Source organism: Dasypus novemcinctus, chromosome 2 (assembly GCF_030445035.2).
Source record: "Dasypus novemcinctus isolate mDasNov1 chromosome 2, mDasNov1.1.hap2, whole genome shotgun sequence".
Taxonomy (NCBI): Eukaryota; Metazoa; Chordata; class Mammalia; order Cingulata; family Dasypodidae; genus Dasypus; species Dasypus novemcinctus.
The window spans coordinates 193,769,970-193,793,813 of record NC_080674.1 but is presented as its reverse complement, the minus strand read 5'-3'; the positions used below and the strand labels follow the sequence as shown (position 1 = coordinate 193,793,813).

General features: G+C 36.2%; 1 protein-coding gene across 1 annotated transcript in view; it reads left to right on the top strand.

Moving 5' to 3' along the window:
* The window catches only part of LOC101434596 (butyrophilin-like protein 3), a 103,061-nt gene extending 79,578 nt beyond the window's left edge, over positions 1-23,483 (top strand). Inside the window, exons 5-10 of the mRNA XM_071218734.1 lie at positions 16,831-17,106; positions 20,369-20,482; positions 21,200-21,220; positions 21,722-21,748; positions 22,045-22,071; positions 22,705-23,483. Coding sequence (XP_071074835.1) covers positions 16,831-17,106; positions 20,369-20,482; positions 21,200-21,220; positions 21,722-21,748; positions 22,045-22,071; positions 22,705-23,483 — 1,244 coding nt within the window. The remainder of the gene's footprint in view (positions 1-16,830; positions 17,107-20,368; positions 20,483-21,199; positions 21,221-21,721; positions 21,749-22,044; positions 22,072-22,704) is intronic.
* The last annotated feature ends 361 nt before the right edge of the window (positions 23,484-23,844 follow it).

Below are 23,844 nucleotides of genomic sequence, written 5' to 3'. Positions count from 1 at the left end.
CTGTGGACATCAGTGTGCAAATATCTGTTCAATCCTTGCATTCAATTCTTTTGGGTATATACTTGGAAATGGAATTGCTGATACATATCATAATTCTATATTTAACTTTCTGAGGAACTACCAAACTGTCTTCTACAGAGGCTGCACCATTTTACATTGCCACCAGCAATGAATGAGTTTTCCTATTTCACTGCATCCTCTCTAGCACTAGTAATATTTTGTTTTTTAAAATAGTATACATCCATATGAATTAATGCTTGGTTTTCTATTTCTGCAAAGAAGCCTGTGAGAATTTGATATAGTGATGAATCTGTTAATTGCTTTGGGTAAAACTGATATCTTAATATTTAATCTCACAATCCATAAACAGGGAATATGTGCCCATTTATTTAGATTTTAATTTCTTTCAGAAAAGTTTTGCATTTTTTCCATGTAAAAGTCCTTTGTAGCTTTGGTTAAATTTATTCCTAGATATTTAGTTATTTTAATTGATTTTGGAGATGGATTTTTCTTATCTTCTTTAGATTGTTTATTACTGGTATATAGAAACTTTACTGATTTTTACATGTTGATCTTATACCCCACTATGTGCTGATCAGTTTATTAGTTCTAGTAACTTTTTTGAGGATTTTAACAACATTTTCTATATATAGGATCATGTCACTTATAAATTGAGATAGTTTTACTGTTTTGTTTCCAATTTTGATGCTCTTTATTTTTCTTCCTAATTGCTTTGGCTAGAACTTCCAATACAATGTTGAAGAACAGAGAAGACAGTTAGCTGTCTTTTCCTGATCTTAGAGGGAAAACTCTCAGTCTTTCTCCATGGAGTATGACGTTAACAGTGGGGTTTTTTTTTCTTTATTTATTTTTTTAATGTTACATTAAAAAAATATGAGGTCCCTATATATCCCCCAACACCCTCACCGCAGTCCTCCACCCATAAAAAGAATCTCCTCTATCATCAGAAGACATTCATTGCATTTGGTGAATACATCTCTGAGCACTGCTGCACCTCATGGCCAATGGTCCACATCATAGCCCACACTCTCTCACAGTCCACCCAGTGGGCCATGGAAGGACATACAATGTCTGGTAAGTGTCCCGGCAGCACCACCCAGGACAACTCTAAGTCCCAAAAATGCCCCCACATCTCATCTCTTCCTCCCACTCCCTACCCCCAGCAGCCACCATGGCCACTTTCTCCACACCAATGCCTCATTTACTTCGATTACTAATCACAATAGTTCAGTAATAGAATATCAGTAAGTCCACTCTAATCCTTTCTCTATTCCTCCATCCTGTGGACCTTAGAATGGTTGTGTTCACTCCAAATCTATATCAAGATGGGGCTTAGATTCCACATGGATGCTGGATGCAATTCTCCTGCTTGCAATTGTAGACATTCTTGGCTCCCTGGTGTGGTGGTTGACCTTCCTCATCTCCATGTTACCTGAGTGGGGTAAGCCCAATAAACCAGAGTGTAGGAGTTGCAAGTCTGTTGAGGCTCAGGGACTGGCTATCACATGGCCAGTCAAGAGATTCAGGTCCCCTGGGTATACATTAAACCCCAGCAATAACTACAGTTCTGGTAAAAGTAACAGGAAGGACTTGTGGACAAAGATCACATCTGAGTCCAGCTCCATCACCAGAAACACAAACTCCAAAGTAGGGCCAACTGAGATAGCATTGAACTCCATCTGCCATGACCATAGAACCTGTGGGTCTCTGTAGCCCTCAGAAGAACCAATACCTGGGGTTGTATCTACTTTATCTGTCTCTGGGACTCTGCTGAGGTGTGCATAAGGGCAACCTCTCTGATAACCTCCCAGCTCTTTTTGGAGACTCACAGCCATATAAACTCATTTGTCCTTTCCATTTCCCCCTTTGATTCAGGTCAAAAAGCATTTTTAACTCCTGGTATTATATGTAGATTGAGATATTCTGCTGGTCCGAGTTGATCCTTTTATTCAAGGTCATTTTCTAGTTACATCATCAGCTGGTACGTGGTAGTAATCCCTTGGCACCAGGGAGGCTCATCCCCAGGAGTCATGTCCCACACTAGGGGGAAGGTAACACATTTACATGTTGAGTTTGCCTCGAGACTGGCCACATTTGCGCAACATGGAGGCTCTCAGGAGGTAACTCTTAGGCACCCTGCAGCTCTAGGCTTTGTTCTTATTTCAGGTGCACAGGCTCACAAGCATAGTCATTAGTATCAAGGGCTCATTGTTGGAACTTCCTTCTTTTTTGGTCTTTGCTGTTGCACTTGGGGGATTGTTGCTGTTCCTTCAGGGATTGTGATAGAGCTCCCCTGGCTAGGAACTCCGCACTACCTCAGTTGTTTTTAATTGTAACCACTATGAAAATACCCAAACATTTTTATGTACCCTGGCTATATGCCCTGTAGAACTCCCTGCCAACCATGTGTCCCCTGTCAATAACATCCCACACCAGCATTCCTCCCCTGCCATTGTTGAACCTCTCTGTGATCCAAAACTTCTTCAAAAGTGAAACTCAATATATTGCCACGTTCCATTAATAGTAAAATGGAATACAGTGATGAGTTTAAAGGTTAGATATAGAATACATATTAATATAGAAAAATTAAGGTAAAAATAAATTGGGGTATCAAAAAATTTTTAAATGCAAAAGCTTTGTTTTTAATACTTTGCCTTCCATCACTGCAATAAGTGTTGCCCTGTATGCAAATTGGCAAGACAATTACTTCCTTTTCCTCAGTGTCTACATCCTTTTTTCCCCCCCGTAATTATTAAGCTTATCTTCACAAAAGTTTTAGATCACAGTAATTGATATATACAATATACAGTACTCTCACATATTCAACATAAAACTCTTTTCCCTTCCACAGCAATAATCTTTTTACATATTCATACTATATTTCCTGAAACTGATGTACAGATATTGAGACAATAGCTTTCAAACAAGTTAACATTTGTGTTTACATTGTGGTTTATATTTTAGACTATACAATTTTCTAAATTTTTGGTTATCTTATGTTTTACATTATGATTTACATTTTAGCCTATCAGTCCCTATATATTTTTGGTGTAATTTAACATGGCTTATATCCATCCTTGCATGATCTTGTGGAACACTTCTATTGCCCACACAGTTACATTGGTTCCATCTATTCAATACCTCTTTCCTCCTCCCCTTAGGGCCCACAGTGACGGTCAATCTTCATTGCTTGAAGGGCCATGTTCAGAGATACTTGCAATAGTGTTGAGGGCTTGACATGCTCAACTGCCCTAATGCACTGGGAGCCACCATTTCTCTTGAGGGATACAATTTCCTCTATTTGAGAACATCAGTCCTCCCAGGATGTGGGTATACCTTCACTCTCATTATATGGTTCTCTATCCAATTATATAACCCTATGCAAAATGAGCATTCACATACTCCCTAAGAGCCTGTCCTGCATCAGATTATCCCCTTTAAGCAATCTTAAACCCTACCTTCCTAATGATACTTTTGAAAAGGTTTTTTCAGCATTATACTCTCAACCAAATACCTGACAATCTCCTATGTTCGTATGTTGCCCCACCCTCCCCCCAATTTCTCTGGCAATATTGCCCAAGAACAGTGGGTTTTTTATATATGCCTTTTATCATGTTAAGGATATTTCCTTCTGTTCACAGATTTCTAAGTGCTTTTACCAAGAATGGGTACTGAATTTTGTCAAATGCTTTTTTGTATCAATTAAGATGATCATGTGTTTTTGTCCATTCTATTAATGTGCATAATGCATTAATTGGTTTTCTTATGTTGAACCACCCTTACATATCTGGGATAAGTCCCCTTTGTTCATGACATATAATTCTTGTAATGAGCTGTTGGATTCAGTTTGCTAGTATTTTCTTGAGATTATTTGCCCCTATATATATAAGAGATCTTGGTATGTAGTTTTCTTTTCTTGTTGTATCTTTACAGGCTTTAGTATTAGAGGAATGTTGGCTTCATTGAATAAGTTAGGAAAAGTCCCTGCTCTTCAATTATTTGAAAGGAATGGTATCGATGGTGTTAATTCTTCCTGGAATGTTTGGTACATCTCCTTTTTTTTTTGGTTGAGAGATGTTTTTTTTTTATTATTGGGAGATTTTGTTTACTGATTCAACCTCTTTATTTCTTATTGGTGTGTTGAGATCTTCTATTTCTTTTTGTGTCAATGGTGGCAGTTTGTATGTTTCTAGGAAATTTCTCCTTTTTTTTTTGGTTGAGAGATTATTTTTTATTATTGGGAGATTTTGTTTACTGATTCAACTTCTTTATTTGTTATTGGTGTGTTGATATCTTCTATTTCTTTTTGTGTCAATGGTGGCAGTTTGTATGTTTCTAGGATATTTGTCCATTTCATCTATGTTATCTAAGTTTTGGCATACATTTGTTCATAATAATTATTTCTGTGGGGTTGGTAGTAATGTCCTTTCTTTCATATTTTATTTTAGTAATTTGCATGTTCTTTTTTTTCTGTTTGTTAGCTAAAGGTTTGTCACTTTTATTGCTCTTTTCAAAGGAGCAACTTTCAGTTTTGTTGATTCTCTGTATTTTATTTAATCTGTATATCATTTGTGTGCACTTTAATCTTAATTTTCTTCCTTTGCTTGCTTTGTGTTTAGTGTACTTCACCTAAGGGTATTTATTAATTTCCCTTGAGATTATTCTTTGACTAATTGGTTGTCTAAAAGTATATTGTTTAATTTCCACATATATGTGAATTTTCCATTTCTCCCTTTGTTACAGATTTCTAACTTCATTCCATTGTAGTTGGTGAAGATACATTGTATGATTTCAATATCATTATATCTATTGAGACTTGTTTTGTGACCTAACATATGATATATCCTGGAGAATGACTTTTGTGTACCAGAGAAGATTGTGTATTCTACTGCTATTTGGTGAAGTGTTCTTTATTTTTTTTAAGTCTAGTTGATTTATAGTATCATTTCTTTATTGTTCACCTGTCTAGATGTTCTATCTGTTATTGAAATGGTGTGTAGAAGACTCTTATTATTAATTTTTTGCTCCAACTGTCAATATTTGCAAAATATATTTTAGGCTGTGCCATTAAATATATACATATTGATAATTACTATGTCTTGTTGAATAGAACCTTTACACTATATTGTGACCTTCATTTTCCCTTGAACAATTTTTTACTTAAAGTCTGTTTTATCTAGTATTTGTATAGTTACTCAACTCTGTTTAGTGTTTGCATAGTATGGTTTCCATCCTTTCACTATCAACCTACTTGTATATTTGCATTTAAGTTGAGTATCTTTTAAACAGCATAGTTGGGTCATGCTTTTTAAAAACAATCTATTCTGCCAATCTATACCTCTTGGCTAAAGAGTTTAATCCATTTATATATAATGTAACTACTGATAATTCAGGACTTCCTTCTGCCATTTTGCTATTTCATCTATTTTTGATCCTCAATCCTTCCATTAGTACCTAATTTCATATTCATTTGATTTTTTGTAGTCTACCATTTTGAGTTCCTTCTCATTTTCTTCTGAACATATTCTTTTCAGGTGTTTTCCATTGCTTATCCTGGGGCTTAAATTTAATATCCTAAACATATAATCATCACATTTGATTTGTTACCAACTTAACTTCGATAGCATGCACAAATGCTGTTCCTGTACCTCCATTACCCAACTTTTTATTGGACTTGTTACAAATTGTATTTTTATACACAATATGTCCAAAATTGCAGAGTTTTTGTACTTTTTATGCATTTGCACTTTGGAATCTGTGAGAAGTAATAAAGGGATTTGCATGGCAAAAATATATAATATAATGCTACTAACATTTATAATTATCCATATGATTACTTTAACAGAGATCTTTTATTCCTTATGTCATGTTGATACACTGTCCAGTGTATTTTCCTTTTAGTCTGAAGATATCCCTTTAGCATTGCTTGTAGGGTAGATCTAGAGGTGATGAACTATTCAGCTTTTGTTTATCTGTGAATCTCTTAAAATTCTCCTTCATTTTGAAAGACAGTCTCACTGATATAAAATTCTTGGTTGGCAATTGTTTTCTTTCAGCATTTTAAATATTTCATACCACTACTACCATCGTTTCTGATTAGAAATCAGCATTTAATCTTATTGGTACTCCTTTGTATGTAACACATTACTTTCCTCTTGAAGCTTTCATGAATTTTTCCTCGTGTTTGACAGTTGATAGTTTGATCAATATGTTTCTGGGCATGGTTCTTTTACAGCTGTCCTTTTTGGGGTTTGTTGGGATTCTTGAATGTGTATATTCAGGTCTTTCATTATATTTGGGACATATTCTGCCATTATTACTTCTAATATTCCTTTAATCCTTTTCTCTCTTGCTTCTGAGAATCCCATCATGTGTATATTGGGTATGTTTGATGGTGTCCCACAGTTCTCTTAAATTTTGTTCTTTTTTTTCATTCCTTCCTTTAATTATTTAAATTTTTTTATCTTTGAGTTCACTAATTATTTCTTCTGCCAGTTCCATTCTGTCATTGAAAGCCTCTAATGCTTTTTTTCATTTTGTGTATATATCTTTTGTGGTGTACCTGATTGATCCTTTTCTCATTTCCATCTGTATATTTTTAAAACACTTTGTGGTTACCCTGATGTTTGTCTTAAACAAGCTAAGTCTACTTAGCAACCTACTCCTGCCTTTCTTACGTTTCTTTTGTCACACATTATTTTTTTCTATTTTGCATATCTATTGCAAGGAAATATTATTCTTATTCAACTGTATTATAACTCTTATAGGAAATAAATATGTGAAAGATACAATACTATTGGGTTTTGCATTTACCCGTATAATTGCCACCACTGAAGAACTTCATTGCTTCATACTGTTCCAAGCCACTCTTTCCTGTCCTTTCCTTCCAACCTGAAGAATTCTCTTTAATATCTTGTATAGGGCAGTTCTTTTGTTGATGAATGCTTTCAGATTTTGTTGATCTGTGAATGTCTTAATCTCTCCCTCATTTTTGAAGGACAGTTTTGCTGGATAAAGAATTTGTTTTTCTCTTTCAATACCTTAAATATGTCATACAACTGCTTTCTTGTCTCATGGGTCTAATGACAAATTGGCACGTAGTCTTACTGAGGATCCCTTGTATGTGACAAATCACTTTTCTTTTGCTGCTTTCAGAATTCTCACTTTACCTTTGTCATTTGTCATTGCTATTAGTATGTGTCTTGTGTCTTGCAGTAAATCTCTTAGGGTTTATCCTGTTTGCAGTATGGTACATTTCTTGGACATGTATATTTATCTTTTATAATGGTTGGGAAATTTGGGGCCATTGTTTCCTCAAATAGTGTTTCTGCCCCCTTTCCAATCTCCGTTTGTGACTCCTGTGGAATCCCTTCATGCTGTCCCATGGGTCCTTAGTCTCTGCTTACTTTTTAATTATTTTCCCTAATGGTTTTACAACTGTGGATTTTTTTTAAGGTATTGGGGGCTGGGGATGAACCTGGGACCTTGTGTGTGGGACGCTGGCACTCAACTGAGTCACATCAGCTTCCCTGAGGTGAGTTTTTTCATTTGTTTTGCTTGTTGTTTGTTGCTGTTGTTGTTTATTTAGGAGGCACCAGGAACTGAACCCAGGACCTCACATGTGGGTGGCAGGTGCCCAACCACTTGAGTCACTTCACATTCTACAACTGTATTATTTTGATGGTCTTGCCTTCTAGTTCATTGATTCTTTCTTCAGTTTTTTCAAATATGCCATTGTGTGCTCTAGTATATTTTAATCTCCAATATATTGTATTGTTGATCCTCATAAGTTATGTTCATTTTAAAATCTAATTCTCCTTTTTGTTCACACATTGTTTTCTTAATATTTAGATCTATATTCACATTTAGTTTATTTCTATCTGTAGTTTCCTTCAAATCCTTGAATTGATTTAGGAGATTATTTGGACTTTTTAAATTAGTTGTTCCAAAATCTGTGTTTCCTCTGAAGTTTTGATTTGTCCCCTTGAATTAGCCATATCTTCCTGTTTCTTAATATGAGCTGTGATTTTTTACTCATTTGATTATTTTGATATGCTAAAACTGAAATTTAGTTTCTCCTTCTTGCCTAGGGTTTTATTGCAGATTGTCTGTGTATTAAGGTTCTTCTTCAAAGCTTGGTCCAGCATTTACTGAATATTTAAAAGAGCTGTGTTTAATTCTTTACATGTTCTCAGTTCTTCTGCACCTGTCTTTTGTTCTGTATATGTGGAGCAACTTTTAAGATTGCCATATTATGTGCAACTTTTTCACCTCCAGGATATTTTCTTTCTTGTTTCTTCTCTAGGAATGTTTGGCTGTTCTTTTTGTTTTATGCAAATTATACTCCCTAATGGCTATGATTCCCTTGACTGCTCTCCCAAACTCTCAGTGCCAACTTTTCACTACAACATTCATTCCTAGAGCCTGAAACTTACTACAGTTCAGTTTTCCCCCTTTTCTGAGCATCTGTTCTGAGTCTGGTATCTTCCATGTTAGAGTATCTTGCCTTAGGGAGCCAAATGTGGTCATTGCTGAAAAATGCCTGTTTTTTTTTTCAATTAGATGCAAGTGGGATTTGCTCTTTTATTTAATTGTCTCTGTAGGGAACATTTCTGGAGATGTCTTACATTGTTATCTTTATGACATCACTCCTGACTCCATTACTTATATTTAATTGTTGAGAGCTTTCACTCACTCTTTCAAACTCTTCTTTTCTCTTTCATTCTTTTATTATAGAAGTTGTGAACTTACAAAACAATCATGCATAATGTGCAGAATTCCCATACATCACCCCTTCACCAACACCTTATATTGTTGTGGAACATTTGTTACAGGTTATGAAAGAATGTGATCAGATTATTACCAGTAACTATGGTCCATAGTGTACATTTGGTATATTTTTTCCATACACTCCCTATTATTAACATTATGTGTTAATATTATACATTTTTTATAGTTCATGAGAGGACATGCTCATTTTTGTACTGTTAACCGCAGTCCATCTTCCACCACATGGTTCACTGTGTTATACAGTCCCATGTCTTGTATATTCTATCCAAAGTGTACACTCCGTGGCTCTCACATTCATCACAGAGTTCTATAGTCATCATCCCAGTAAACCTTTGAGTGTTTTCCTTAGTCCAAAAGAAAAAAATCCCTTACCCTCTATTAATGACCCTTAATGTTGATGTAATACCTTCTTTGACATTGATGCAAGAATATTATAATATTGTTGCTAATTATAGTCTATAAGTTATATTAAATGTATATTTTCCATGCATCACTATGTTCATGCCACCTTATAATAGTGACATACATTTGTTCCAGTTCTTAAAAGAACATTCATGTATTTATATTATTATTATTTCTTTTTTTAACTTTTTATTGAAGTTTATCATTCACAAATGAATATCCATACACAATAAGTGTATAGTATAACTCGTTAACTTACAAAACAAATGGCATATTATCATACAGTGCTCCCATACATTACCCTACCACCAACACCTTGCACTGTTGTGAAACAATTCTTACAAAGTATTAAAGAGCATCATCAAAACATTACTGCTAGCTATACCCAATATTTTACATTTGGCATGTTTTTACCCCAACCCACCCTGTTAATGACTCCCTGTATTGGTATAATATATACTTGTTATAGTTCATGGGAGAATGTTCTGTTAACCACAGTTAATCTTTCAAAAGTGGACAAAATGGGAAATTTTAAGTTGTACATATTTTACTACTATAAAATGTAGCGTAGAATGTAGTGCAAAGATACAAATTACATTCAAAATATGCCACCACCACCATCTATTACCCCAAATTGTTCATCACCTCAAAGACATTCTCTGCATTCATTAAGCAATAACTCCCACTTCTCCTAACCCTCCTTCACCCCTGGTCCCTCTCTGACAACTGTAATCTAGTATCTCTATGAAATGTATTTATTATAGGCATTTCATATAAGCAAGACCATACAATATTTTAATTTTTGTATCTGACTTTTTCATTCAATATGATGCCTTCAAGGTTCATCCATGTTGTGACACGTATCAAAACTTTATTCATTTTTACAACTGAATAATATTTCATTACATGCATATATCATATTTTATTTACCCACTTATCGGTTCATTGTTTTTTTTTTCCATTTTTTAGTCAGTGTGAATAATGCTTCTATGAACATCAGTGTGCAAATATCTATTCAATTCCCTGCTTTAAATTCTTTGGGGTGTATAGCAAGAAGTGAGATTGTTGGGTCATATGGTAACTCAACGTTAAACTTTTTGAGGAATCACTAAAATGATTTCCAGAATGGCTGAAACATTTTACAGTGCCATGAACAATGTACAAGTATTTCAATTTCCCTGAATCATGTAAAAACTTAATCTTAGCTTTTTAAAAATAATAGCCATGATATAGGTGTGAGGTGGTATCTCACTGTGATTTAGATTTGCATTTCCCTGATGTCCAAAGATATTGAGCATTTTCATATTCTTATTGGTTATTTGTGTATCTTCTATTAGGAGAATGGCTCTTTATCAGGGAAGAATGTTGGGTTTTGTCAAATGCCTTTTCTGCATCAATTGAGATGATCATGTGATTTTTTTCTCCTTCGATTTGCTAATGTGGTGTATTACATTGATTGATTTTCTTGTGTTGAACCATTCTTGCATACTGGGAATAAAAATCACTTGATCATAGTGTATAATTCTTTAATTATGCAGTTGGATTCCATTTGCAAATATTTTTATTGAATATTTTCACAACTATGCTCATTTGAGAAATTGGTCTGTAATATTCTATTCTTGTAGTATCTTTGTCTGGTTTTGGTATTAGGGTGATATTGGCTTTATAAAATTAGTTGTGTAATTCACCCCCCTCCCCCCACAATATTTTGGAAGAACTTAAACAGTATTGGTACTAATTCTTGAAATGCTTGGTAGAATTCACCTGTGAAGCCACCTGGTCCAGGACATTTCACTGCTGGGAAATTTTTGATGACTGATTCCATCTCATTACTTGTGACTGGTTTGGTGAGTTATATTTCTTGTACAGCCAATGCATGTTTTTGTGTGTTTCTAGGAATTTGCCTATTTCAATTGGGTTGTCTAATTTTTTTGCATACAATTTTCATAATATTCTCTTATGATCCCTTTTATTTCTGTGGTGTTAGTTGTAACGTCCTCCATTTCATTACTAATTTTGTTTATTTGTATCTCTTTCTTTCTTTGCAGTCTAGATAAGTTTGTCAATTTTATTGACCTTCTGAAAAAACAAACTTTTGATTTTGATTTTCGCTACTTTTTTTTCTCAATTGCATTTATTTCTGCTTTAATCATTGTTATTTCTTTCCTTCTGCTTGCTTTAGCACTGGTTTGATGTTCTTTTCTAGTTCCTCTAAGTGTTTAGTTAGGTCTTTGATTTTAACTCTTCTTTTTTACTACAGGTATTTAGGAATATAATTTCCTTCTCAGCACTGCCTTTGCTGTATCCCATAAGTTTTGATAAGTTGTGTTCTCATTTTCATTCATCTCAAGATATTTACTATTTTCTCTTGAAATTTCACTGACTGTTTTGGAGTATGTTGTATATTCTCCATATATTTGTGAAATTTCATCTTTCCCACCTTTTATGAATAGCCTGCTTCATTTCAATATGGTCAGATAAGGTGCTTTGTATGATTTCAATCTTTTAAAATTTATTAAGAAATGTTTTGTGACCCAACATATGGTCTCTCCTGGATAAAGATCCATAAGCACTTAAGGAGATATATATCCTGCTGATTTAGGTTGCAATGTTCTGTATGTCTATTAGGTCTAGCTCATTTATCATATTATTCAAGTTCTCTGTTTCCTTGTTGATCTTCTGTCTAGTTCTTCTATCTATTGAGGTGAGTGGCATGTTGAAGTCTCCAACTATTTTTGTAGAGATGTCTATTTCTCCTTTTAGTTTTGCCAGAGTTTGTCTCATGTATTTTGGGGCACCCGGTTAGGTGCATAGATATTTTTTTGACTGTTATTAATTCCTCATGGATTGCCCTGTCTATTAATATATAATGGCTTTCTTAATTTCTTATACTTTTTTTTGCATTTAAAATATATTTTGTCTGATATTAGTAGAGCCACCCTTGCTCTTGTTTTGGTTACTGTTTGCATGGAGTATATTTTTACAACATTTCACTTTCAGCCAATTTGTATCCCTGGGTGAATATCTTGCAGACAGCTATGGATGACAGGCTCATTTTTTTTTAATCAGTTCTGTCAGCCTTTATCTTTTATTGAGGAATTTAATTCATTCACATTCAGTGATATTACTGTAAATGCATTATTTACTTCCACTATTTTATTCTTTGGATTTCATATATCATATTTAATTTTTGTCTGTTTTACTCTTGGTTATCCTGTCTATTATTCTTTCCTCTCTACTCTCCTCCAAGCCTCTCTTTTCTGTCTTTTTTATTTTTTCAGGTGCTAAGGTTTCCTTTAATATTTCCTGCAAAAGTGGATTCTTTTTTATGTACTCTCTTAGTTTCTGTTTGTTTGTGAATATTTTAAACTCACTTCATATTGGGGGAAAATTTTTGATAGGTAAAGAGTTCTCAACTGGCTGTCTTTCTCTTTCAGTCTCCTAATCGTATCATACTCCATATTGCCTCCATGGTTTCTGATGAGAAATGCACTCTAAGTCTAACTGAGCATTCCTTGTATGTGATGATTTGCTTCTCCTTTGCTGTTCTCAGCATTTTCTCTTTATCTTTAATATTTGGCTTTCTGAGTAATATGTGTCTTGGAGTAGGTCTGTTCAGATTTATTCTGATTGGGATATGCTGTGCTTCTTGGACATAGTAAATTCAATTCTTTCATGAGAGTTGGGAAATTTTCAGCTATTATTTCCTCAGATATTCTTTTTGCCCCATTTCCCTTCTCTTTCCCTTCTGGAACTCCCATGACACATATGTTGTTGCATTTCATATTATCATTTAACTCCCTGAGCCCCTGCAATTTTTTCCATCCTTTTCTCTCTCTGTTCTTTCTTTCTTCAATTTCAGCTGCTCTGCCTTCAGCATCACTTATTCTTTCCTCTGTCATTTCAAGTTTGCTGTTGTTTGCCTCTAATGTGTTTTTTATCTCAGTTATTGTTTCTTTCATCCCCATGAGCTCTGTTACTTTTCTATTCAGATTTTCAAATTCTTCTTTGTGCTTGTTCAATGTCTTCTTGATGTCATTTATCTCTTTAGCCCCTTTGTCTTTCAATTTATTAATTTGATCTTGAAAATTTGTGATAATCTCATTAATTAGTTGTCTTGAATTCTGCATATCTTATGAAGCTTTGATATAGTCCTTTTCTTGGAAACCATGTCTTCCATTTTCTTAGTATGGATTGTAACTTTTTACTGCTGTCTATGTATCTGATTAGAATTGTGAGTTTACTCGGATGCTCGATTTCTCTTTCCTAGGCATTGTTAGTGGTAGGAGGTTGTGTGTTACTGCTCTTCTTTGATTTTTGTTTCAACCCGGGTCTTTAGGTTTGTCCCTTTTAGTTGCTCAAAACTGGGTTCTAGACCCAGCAATAGGTTGCAGACCCACTTCCTAATTCCTTGGGTAGGGTGGTTATAAAGGCTGGAAATGCCTCTCATTTATTTACTTTTAAATTCTTCATGTGAACTTCATTGTTCTGCCAGCAGATGGTGCACTTTGGCAACTCTCTCAGTTCAATGCATGGTCAGAGTGTGTTTGCCGCAACAAGTACTGGATCAAGCTAAGAACCTTGTAATTCAAACGTTCTGAGACAGTTCTCCAACCTTCACTGTCAGTCACCTCTCTTTTCCTGGCTAGGATATAATTCCACTCCTCTCTGTGTCCTCAACAATAGTTCCAGTTAGTAGAGAGAGAGATTGAAAGGGTTGGATCTCTTTAGTCCCAGATCTCTTTAGTCTCTAGCTGGCTCCCAGGGAAACCATGATGTGGTCCCACCTGGCCTGGATGTCCTTGTGGGACACAGCTAATCAAATTTTGGGTCAAAAGCTGAGTTAGCTTAGGCTGTGTTCCCCTCTTTCCCCTTTCCTGGAGGTAGATCCCTGGTGCCCCCTTTATATGTAGCCACTCACTCAGAGTATGACTATTTAAAAATGTCTTTAGTGTGGAAGACTATGCCAGCAGTAGCATCTGTGGCTTTTGATTCACAATTTTTCCTTTGTCCCTCTTTCTTCTGACCAGTGTCCAGTGTTCTCCTGGTGTCCCAAACTCCAGAAGATATTTTAATAAGCTGTTTCTGCCTGTCCTCTAGCTATTCTTTCTGGGAGAAAAGAGAGTCCTATATCTTTCTAGTCCACCATCTTCCTGGAAGCCTCTCAGTTTTTGTTTGTCTGTGCAGTCTTTAAATTCACCCTCAGTTTTGAAGGACAGATTTGCCAGATAAAGAATTCTTGGTTGGCAGTTTTTCTCTTTCAGTACCTTAAATACATCATCCCACTTTCTTCTCACCTCCATGGTTTCTGATGAGAGGTCGGCACTCAATTTTATTGATGCTTTGCTTTTCTCTTGCTGCTTTCAGAATTCTCTGTATCTCTACTATTCATTCTGAATAGTAGGTGCTTGGAGTAGTCTATTTGGATTTATTCTGTTTGGAGTGTGTTGTCCTTCTTGGATATTTATATTTATGCTTTTCATAAAGTTTGGGAAGTTTTCAGTCATTATTTCCTCAATATTTCTTGCCCCTTTTCCATTCTCTTCTCCTTCTGGGACAACAATAATGCATATATTTGTATGTTTTTGCATTGTTATTCAATTCCCTGAGACTCTAGCCCATGTTTTCCATTCCCTTCTCTTTTGTTCTCTTGTCTCTTCCAATTTGGATGTTCTATCTTTGAAATGACTAAACCCCTGGCCACAATGGAAGTTTAGTAACTCACATTTGTTTGTTCAGATTCTTCACCACTCTGTCCCTAGCCTCCTGGGAGTTGTGTAGCACTGTCCTTGTCTGCTGACTCCCAAAGCAGATCCCTCTTAGAGATTTTGGCCCATTCTTCTTCCTGTGAAAGAGTGGAGCCCTGCCTGCCTACTCCTACCCCATCTTCCTGGAACTCTCCTGTGTAATAGCTTTTTTTTTTGCAATGGGGATATTTTAATGTATTGTCTCAAATGAAAACCAGAAAATATTTGTTTGTACATAACTTATTTGAAAACAGTGAATAGAAAACATCTACAGAAACTATTGTTTTACAAAATATGACAGTGCTTTAACCACAATCAAATATAATAATGAGATACATATTGTGGGAATACATTCAACTGTGAGTAATAGATAGCTTCCACAATCTTTGCCTGCTATGAGAAAGGTGTGATACTCACATGGAAGGACTGGGTCAAAGTATTCATCCCAAAACACATTAGAGGAATAAATTCCTATGTGGTTTTATTTGACTGCACCATTGTAGTTGTCACAGGGAAATCAGGAACACAGGAAGGAGCAGGAAGAAACAAGCTTATGCTATCTTTTATGAACCCCCATTCTTTCTGCTTACACCATCATTCCTTCATTCATTTATTCACTCAAAAAAACATTAGTTAGGTACCACGCATTGGTCTAAATGCCAAGGTATGGAGATGAGAAATAACATATGATCTAAAATAGGTCACCTTATTGACCATGAGGTGCAGCGATGCCCAGAGATATACTTACCAAATGCAATGGATGTGTCATGATGATGGGGGAGAGTGTTGCTGTGGGGGGAGTGATGGGGTGGGGGCTGTGGGGGTGAATGGGGACCTTATATTTTTTGAATGTAATATTTTTTAAAAATGAATTAAAAAATTAAAAAAAAATAAAATAAAATAGGTCACCTTTGTAAAGTGTGCTCTCTTTGATCTCCTGATTCATAAGTTATGAGATCAGACTAAAGCTTTTCTTGGCCTACAGTTTGTCCTGTGAAATCTATGTCTCAAATAGCTACTGCTCTCCTCTCCCTTCTCATAGCTTCCTTGCCTTCTAGGTCTTCTTTTCTCTCACTTGAATGACTTCAGTGAGTGATATCATGGCCACTCTGCAATGGAGAGGCTCCTGAGATCCCTCATTGATGTTGTTGCTGGGGGGAGCAGTTCTCAAAGATGTAAGTCCAGTCTAACTCCTACCTGCTAGAAGCTAGTCAACAGCCCTAGGGAATTACAGAACCTGCAGGATGTTAGCCCACACCTCTGAGTACAGTGGACTGACAGCTCCCATTGCCTGCCTCTGTGCCTCACTCAGACCTGATCTCACTCTCATGCCCTCTTGCCAATCACAGCTCAGAAATACCAAATGCACCTAGAACACACCACACCATGCATTCCTATCATGCCATGGTATATACTTGCCCCTTTATCTGTCATGCTAATGCTTCTCTCCATATTGTCCACCACAAAAACTCCTATTCATCAGACACTGTAGAATGCAAATATCACCCATGACATCCTGAGATGTCCTCTTTCTTTGTCCTAACTTGATCATGCTCCCATAGATGCAATTTTTCACAAAGAAATGTATTTGTTTGCATTTGTCTCCCATTAGTTAGTGACTTCTTCATAGAAAGGTCTCTGTCTTATTCACTTCATTTTTAGTGCTTAGGAATAGCCAGGCATATAGTAGTTACTAAATAAATGTCGAATGAACAAAGACCACGGAAGTGCTTAAAATAGTGTTTTAAGTTAGGTGTGCATAAAAGAAAGAATGGGGAAGGGATGAATATATGCTTGATGAAACTGGATCATAACAGCTGTGGCCTGGGATATGATCTCTGCTTTCACTCCGTCCCTGTTTTCTCCCCAGTGCTGGGCTCAACTCCTCTTGTTTCTATGGTGGGATATGTTGATGGAGAAATCCAGATAAGCTGCCAGTCTTCGGGTTGGTTCCCCCAGCCCACAGTGAAGTGGATAGGACCACAGGGACATGATTTACCCTCAGGCTACAAGGTGAATACCGACAAAGATGGCCTGTTTGAGGTGGAGACCTACCTTACAGTCCAAGAAGATGCCGGAAGCATATCATGTTCCATCCAGCATGTTGACCAGACCCGAAAGGTGGAAACCAGAATATGGATAGGAGGTGAGTGGTCAGAAGGAGAAGGTGCAAGGAGGGTTGGGGAGGGGATGCTTGGGTAACAGTAGGGAGAACAGGAGCCTCTATCACAAGATAATTATTTAGTCTTGCCCAGTTTCAATGGCTCATCTTGAAAGTCAAAGGTCAATGATTTATGAAAAATCATAAAATTTTGATTAGGTGGAAATAGAACTGCTTACAATTCCAGGGAAGTAGCATGAAATATTTCTTTTAACACATTTTACTCACATAATATACCCCTTTAAACTCCGTACATACAAACCTTAAAGCTAACTGTAGGACTAAGTAATTTATCATTTTTTAGAAAACATATTGAATTAGCATATATGAAACAGAATAAAATAAAAATATAGATAATTTGGGAAGGATAATTAGGATATCCTATTATAATGATAGCAGGATAATGATAGCAAACCCAAATTTGTCAGTAATTATTATATAAATATAAAGACTTAATTTACCAACTGTAAGACAAATGATATCAGACTAGATTAAAATACTCCAACTCTTGCAATTCAAAAAAGGAAAATGTAAAACAGATGAGATATTCATTAAAAATAAAATGTGGAAGAAGACATATCAGGCAAATAAATGTTAACCAAAGGAGAACATAGATATATTACTGTTAAGAAAAGGAAAAAAAGTTTTAAGAAAAAAGCATTATTAGAGGTAGAATTATTTCATAAATATAAACAGTTAATTCTCCAGGAAAATGTTAAAATTTTAAATATATATGCATTTTATAATATATCTTTACTATACATAAAGCAAATATCAATAAAAATATAAGGCAAAATTGAAATATGAGTTCCAGCACTGATTAAATAAGTAGACAAAATTAGAAATATTATAGAATATTTGAACTACAAACTAGGTAGTATCATCTAATAGACATTATTAGAAGGCTGCATCCCTAATTTGAAAACTATTTCAAAGCACACTTGGACATTTACAAAATTTCACACTGTACAAACACATAAAGTGGTCTTCAGAAAATGTGAAATAATTGGCATTCTATAAACAACAATTACTAACCACAATATTTTAATTTAAATGACATAATGAAAGATAATTTAAAATTCATATATGTTTGGAAATTTAAAAAAAAACACTTCTAAAATAACTGAGAGTTCCTTGACTAAAGTCACAACAGTAATTAGACAATATTTAGAACTGAATGACAATGAAATCACAATATACCATAATGTGCCAAATGGAGCTAATGTAATTTTCTGAGGAAAATTATATTCTAAAACGTTCATTTTAGAAGTGAAGAAGTCCAAAATGTATCTATTAGGAATCCATATTTATTTCAAAATGAACTGAAAGAAAAGAGAAGGATAGAAATCATATATGAAGGATTGACATAAATAAAAAGACAATTAGGACAGGTAAACAAAGCTAAACTTAGATACCTCAAAGTAATATTAAAATAGATAAGCTTCTAACAATATCAACAAAAAATAAAAGAGAGTAGTATAGGAAATAGCAAGGTGCACAGAACTAATGCAGCAGAGATTTAAAAGGTAAACTGATTATGAATAACTTTGTACTACTATATTTGATGTTGATGAAATAAAAAAGTTTCTAGAAAAATAGAAAATACGAAGTCTGATTCAAGGGAAAATAAAGTACCTGGCTAGCTCTATAACCACTAAAGGAATTAAAAGTCTTTGTACAAAAAAGACACCAGAGCCATATTACTTTGCCAAAATGCAAGTTTTCAAGAAAATGGAAAACTCCAATAAAGAGAGAAGTAGGATGTGTTAAACTCATTTGCTTAGCTTAACATAATTCTGAAACCAATAGAGCCAATGGAGGTTTGTAAAAGGAAGTGTACTGGCTAACCTTACTCAGAAACATAGATGTAAAAATGCTATTAGAAATTTTGTAAACCCAAACCAAACATGTGCAAATACCATATTTCATCATGATCAAATGGAGCTTATCTTAGAATAAAAGGTTAGTTCATCACTGAAATATATATTAATGTGATGATTACCTTAATTACTTAAAGGAGAAAAACATTATCATTTTTTCAATGGATGTAGATAAAGCATAGATAAATTTTAAAATCCATTCATGATTTAAAACTCATGTCACTACAGTAATAGAAGAGATCTTCTTATGAATCAAGAAATAATAAAGAACCATCTTAATCTCATAAAAGACATCCAAAATACCTAGAACAAACATGATACATAATGATATGTCATTTAAATATTAAAAACCTATAGTATACATCATGCATAATGATATGTTATTTAAAATTAGGTACTTAAGGCTGACTGCATTAAATATTTCTATTCACTATTATATTTGAGTACTAAAAGTTGCAAGAAGGGTAGGAAAATGAAATAGGAGTTTTAACTTTTAGAAAGGAAGAAATAGAATGACGATTGTTCATAGTTATGTGGTGATATATACTGAAAGCCCAAATAAATCTACAAATTCTTTCAATTCATAAATGAATTCATTATGTTCATGGTAATGAGATTAATGAATCAGAAAAATTGCAGTTCTATTTACCAACAAAGACATAAAAATAGCACGTGTTACGCAACAACAATAAAAATTCAATTTTGTTAACGAGTAAAAAATACTTGCAAACTCTTATTGCAAGGCATTGTAAAACTTTATTAAAAGGTAATTGAAAAATGAGGAAAGATATAGCTAGAAAAGAAGATTCCCAGAACTGATCTATAGATCAATACAATTCTACTCAAAATCTGAGCAGTTTCCTTAGAACTTAACAAATCACTTTCAGCATTTATGTGGCAGAGCAAATGGGCAAGAGTTGCCAAAGCACAGTTGAGTAAGAAGAGCTGAGACACTAATATAGTATATATTAATGTGTGTGTGCATGTAGTATACAGTATATCAAGACATATTCCAGAGCTGTGATAAATAAACCAGTTGGAATTATGGATACAGAGAGAGAACTTGATATTAGACAGAGGTGCCATCATGTGTAAAGTGTATAAAGGAAAGTTAATTGAATAAATGTTGCTGGCACAGGTATCTATTTAGAAGAAAATGAATTCAGATCACCATCGTATTTTGGATACCAAAATAAAACCCAAGATCAAGACCTAGGCAGAATATGTATGCAAAGTTTTAAACACTTAGAAGAAAATACAGAAAAATATCTTTTTCATCTCAAAGTCCAAGAGGATTCTTTAAATGAGAATCAAATTGCCTTCACTATTCAGTAACCACTAAGGGGTTCTGTGGACTTGTTTTTCAGAAACATTTTTCCAGCCTTCACCTTGGCGCCTGGCTTCCGTTTTACTGGGATTACTCTGCTTCAGCCTATGTGTTTGTATCATCGGGAAGATTATTTTATTCTTGAAATACCAGAGTAAGTGAAATAGAGAATCCTGAGCCTATGGATTTACATGGTTTCAGCACGGCCAGGATCAGGGAAACTCCCATGTACCTCTCTGGTTTGGTGCCCCAGTACTGGGACTAGGGGCCCATCACCTGGACCACAGCCCACAGTCCTCATCCTCTTTCTCAAATGGCTTCCTTAAGAAATGCCAGCTCCTGACAGCCCATTCCTACTCCATGTAAGGTTGAGGATTAAGGGAAGAATGATTTTTAGCATATTTAGAGCTTATACACATTTCTTAGAAAACCCCATTACTTTTTGTTTTTTATGAAAGTAAAAATCAAAGTGACTGAAAATGACTAAAAAAAAAGAGGCAGTTTCACTAAGAATTTTCATCATCAATAGCCAATTTCCTCCTCCTGGGGAAAATATCTCTCCATTAAGAGCATATGCCATAATTTCATCTCCCCCTCCCAGTTGCCACTCTCTCCAATAAGCTCCATTGCCACAGACTCCCAGATAGTAGACAATCTCTTGAGTAAGCCTATCCTGATCTCTTGTGGGTTTTTTTTCCCCCACATAGAGATGCTAAACACTGGGGCAGGGATGAGAGAAGTATAAAGGATAGTTCTGGGAGATCTCTTGTCATTCAGACTCCACAGCCTGTACAACCTGAGCAAGGAGCCATGGTATATTATACCTTACACTATCTTGTGCTAATTGCTGAATATTCCCTTTCTGTTTCAGGGAAACTCCAGGCAGAATTGGGTAAGTGTCTTATGTTTGTAGCCTTCCATACACACACTTCTACTGGGTCCATCCTTGTTCCATGGTTTAAGCCATCTGTGTGCTTTCTGGTTCCAGAGTGGACAGAAAGTAAATGGGCAACCTAAGGAAAGAAGCTGGTTCGCTCTCCCCATCCAATAACCAGTGAAGATGGGCAGCAAAGTCTGGAAAACTCCTAAAATTGTCTGCAAAATTAGCATGCTGGTGCATTTCATGTGAGAGAAATTGTACATGAACTCTCCATGGGATGCAGGCTCAGAATGGTGAAAAACCTGTTGGGTGTCTTCCTCAATTTCCCCACTGGTCTGTTGTTTTGATCTTTATCTAGATGTTGTCTCAGGCACTGAATATTTTGCATTTTGTTTCATGAAAATTCCAGGAAAACCTACGTAAAACTGTTGTCATATGCAGAGTTTTCCTGCCACACACTGCTCTGGGTCCTATTCCATGATTTTAGTTACCTCTGTGTTTTCTTGTTTTCAGATTGGAGAAAGCAGAAAAAACAGGCTGGTGAGAGCAGCTTTCCTTTCCCCCATATATCTATCCCTCCCATGTCCCTACTTAATGGATTCCTATAACAAAAGCCTGTAGGTCCTAGGGGAAGCAAAATCGTGGTGGGCTGCAGGGCTCAGGGGACACTGAAACTGTGCAAATGTTGGGGGAAGGTGTAATGAAGACCCATAGGTTTTTATCAAATCTTAGGTGGGCCATGATACCCCAAAACAACAACCACCCCTGGTCTTTCTCCTAGCCTTGCCTTCTCCTCTCTATGTCAGCATTGAGCAGGTCCCTCTACTTATTTTCAGAATGGAGAGATGCTCGTGAACACTCAGGTACTAACATCTGAGAAGATAACTGTGGCATACACCCTCAGGTGGGAGTGGGAGAAGGACATGACCAGTGGTAGATACAGAGCTCCTGAGTGACACTGAGGCCCACCCAGCTGGTAGACAACAAATCTGCAATCCTCCCATGCATTCTTTCAGATACACTGTACGGCCCAGGTGTGTGGGGGTGGGGGTGGGGACATGGGCTGGAGTGAGCCAGGTTGGAAATTCAGGCAAAACTCCAGGGAATTGAGGGTAGCTGTGACTGACCATGGGGTCTGGGCTGCAAGGGAAGGAAGTGAAGTTGGGAAGGAACTAATGGATGGGAGGAAGCTAAATAGCTGGGTCTCAGCAGTGCCAAATAGGAGCTTTTGTGGAAGGAGAGTGGTTGTGTTGGGATGCTGTCCATCAATTTACAAACTCGTAGTTGCATTATCTCTAGTTCATTAGTTAGGACCCAGGGCTGCAGAGGTGATGAAGGAAGAGCCAGAGATGTGGTGTCTGATGGAGACTGTCTCTGAACCTCACCTGATCCATCCTGAGCCAGTGTGGGACCAAATGGGGTAACTTCTGGGTCTGGCTCAGGCACCCTCCTTTCCTCATAACTCTTGGTCTCTCTCTTTCCCCTCTGTGCCACAGTGGAGGTCACTCTGGACCAAGACTCAGCTCATCCCCAGCTCTTCATTTCCAATCTGAGATCAGTAACCTATATGGATGTTCCTCAACCAGTGCCATATTCTGAGAAAAGATTCAAGAAAAAGTGTGTGGTGGCTTCTCAGGGTTTCTCTGCAGGGAAACATTACTGGGAAGTGGACGTGGGTCCACTGGGAGGGTGGTGTTTGGGAGTGTGCCTGGATGATGTGGACAGGAAGATGCAGCATGCGATTGTGTCTCCCCTTAATGTATACTGGGTTCTTGGAAAGAGCACACAAAATCAGTATTTCTCATTCAACCCCAGTAGAATCTACCTCTCCCCAACGACACCTCTTACACGAATAGGAATCTTCCTGGACTATGAAGGTGGGACCATTTCCTTCTTCAACATAAATGATCAATCACTCATTTATACCCAGACACATCAGTTTGCAGGCTTATTGAGGCCCTACTTCCAACCTTTGGCCTGCTATGGGGAAAATCGAATTCCAATTGTCATCTGTCCAGTGTCCTCAGAATCACATGCTGAAGTCCCTTCCCAAAGTGTCCCCACATCTCCAATCACAGACAAAAGAGAGCCCTCCTCTCAAATGACCACACCCTTCCTCTCCAAGAGTGATGCACAGAGAGGGTCACGTCTTCCACTTCCCTTTAGGCTATCTACAGTTCTCCCCTGGTTCCAGAGTTCCACAGCAGCCAACAGGGATGGCTTCCAGATGAGGGGGGATTCATGCTGCCCTGAGTTTGGGAGGGAAGAAGACTGAAGGTGGATTTAGTTTGCAACAACTCTTTGCAGCTAAGTAACCACTGACAAGTCACAACCACTCAGCCTCTTCACCTATAAATAGGGACACTTAACCCTCTCAGGGGTTGTTGTGAAGATTAAAGAGAAAATAAATTCAAACTTACTGGCATCTTGTAGTTGCATTTGTTCTTTTTTTTTTTTTACACTTTTTAAAATTAAAGTTAATAGATCACAAAGAATGTTACATTAAAAGACATAAAAAATATAAAAAACACAAGAGGTCCCCATATACCCCACTCCCCATCCCCTACCCCATCATTTTTGTAAATTGTATATTTTGAAGACATATACATTAAAAAGTTACATTAAAAAATATGAGT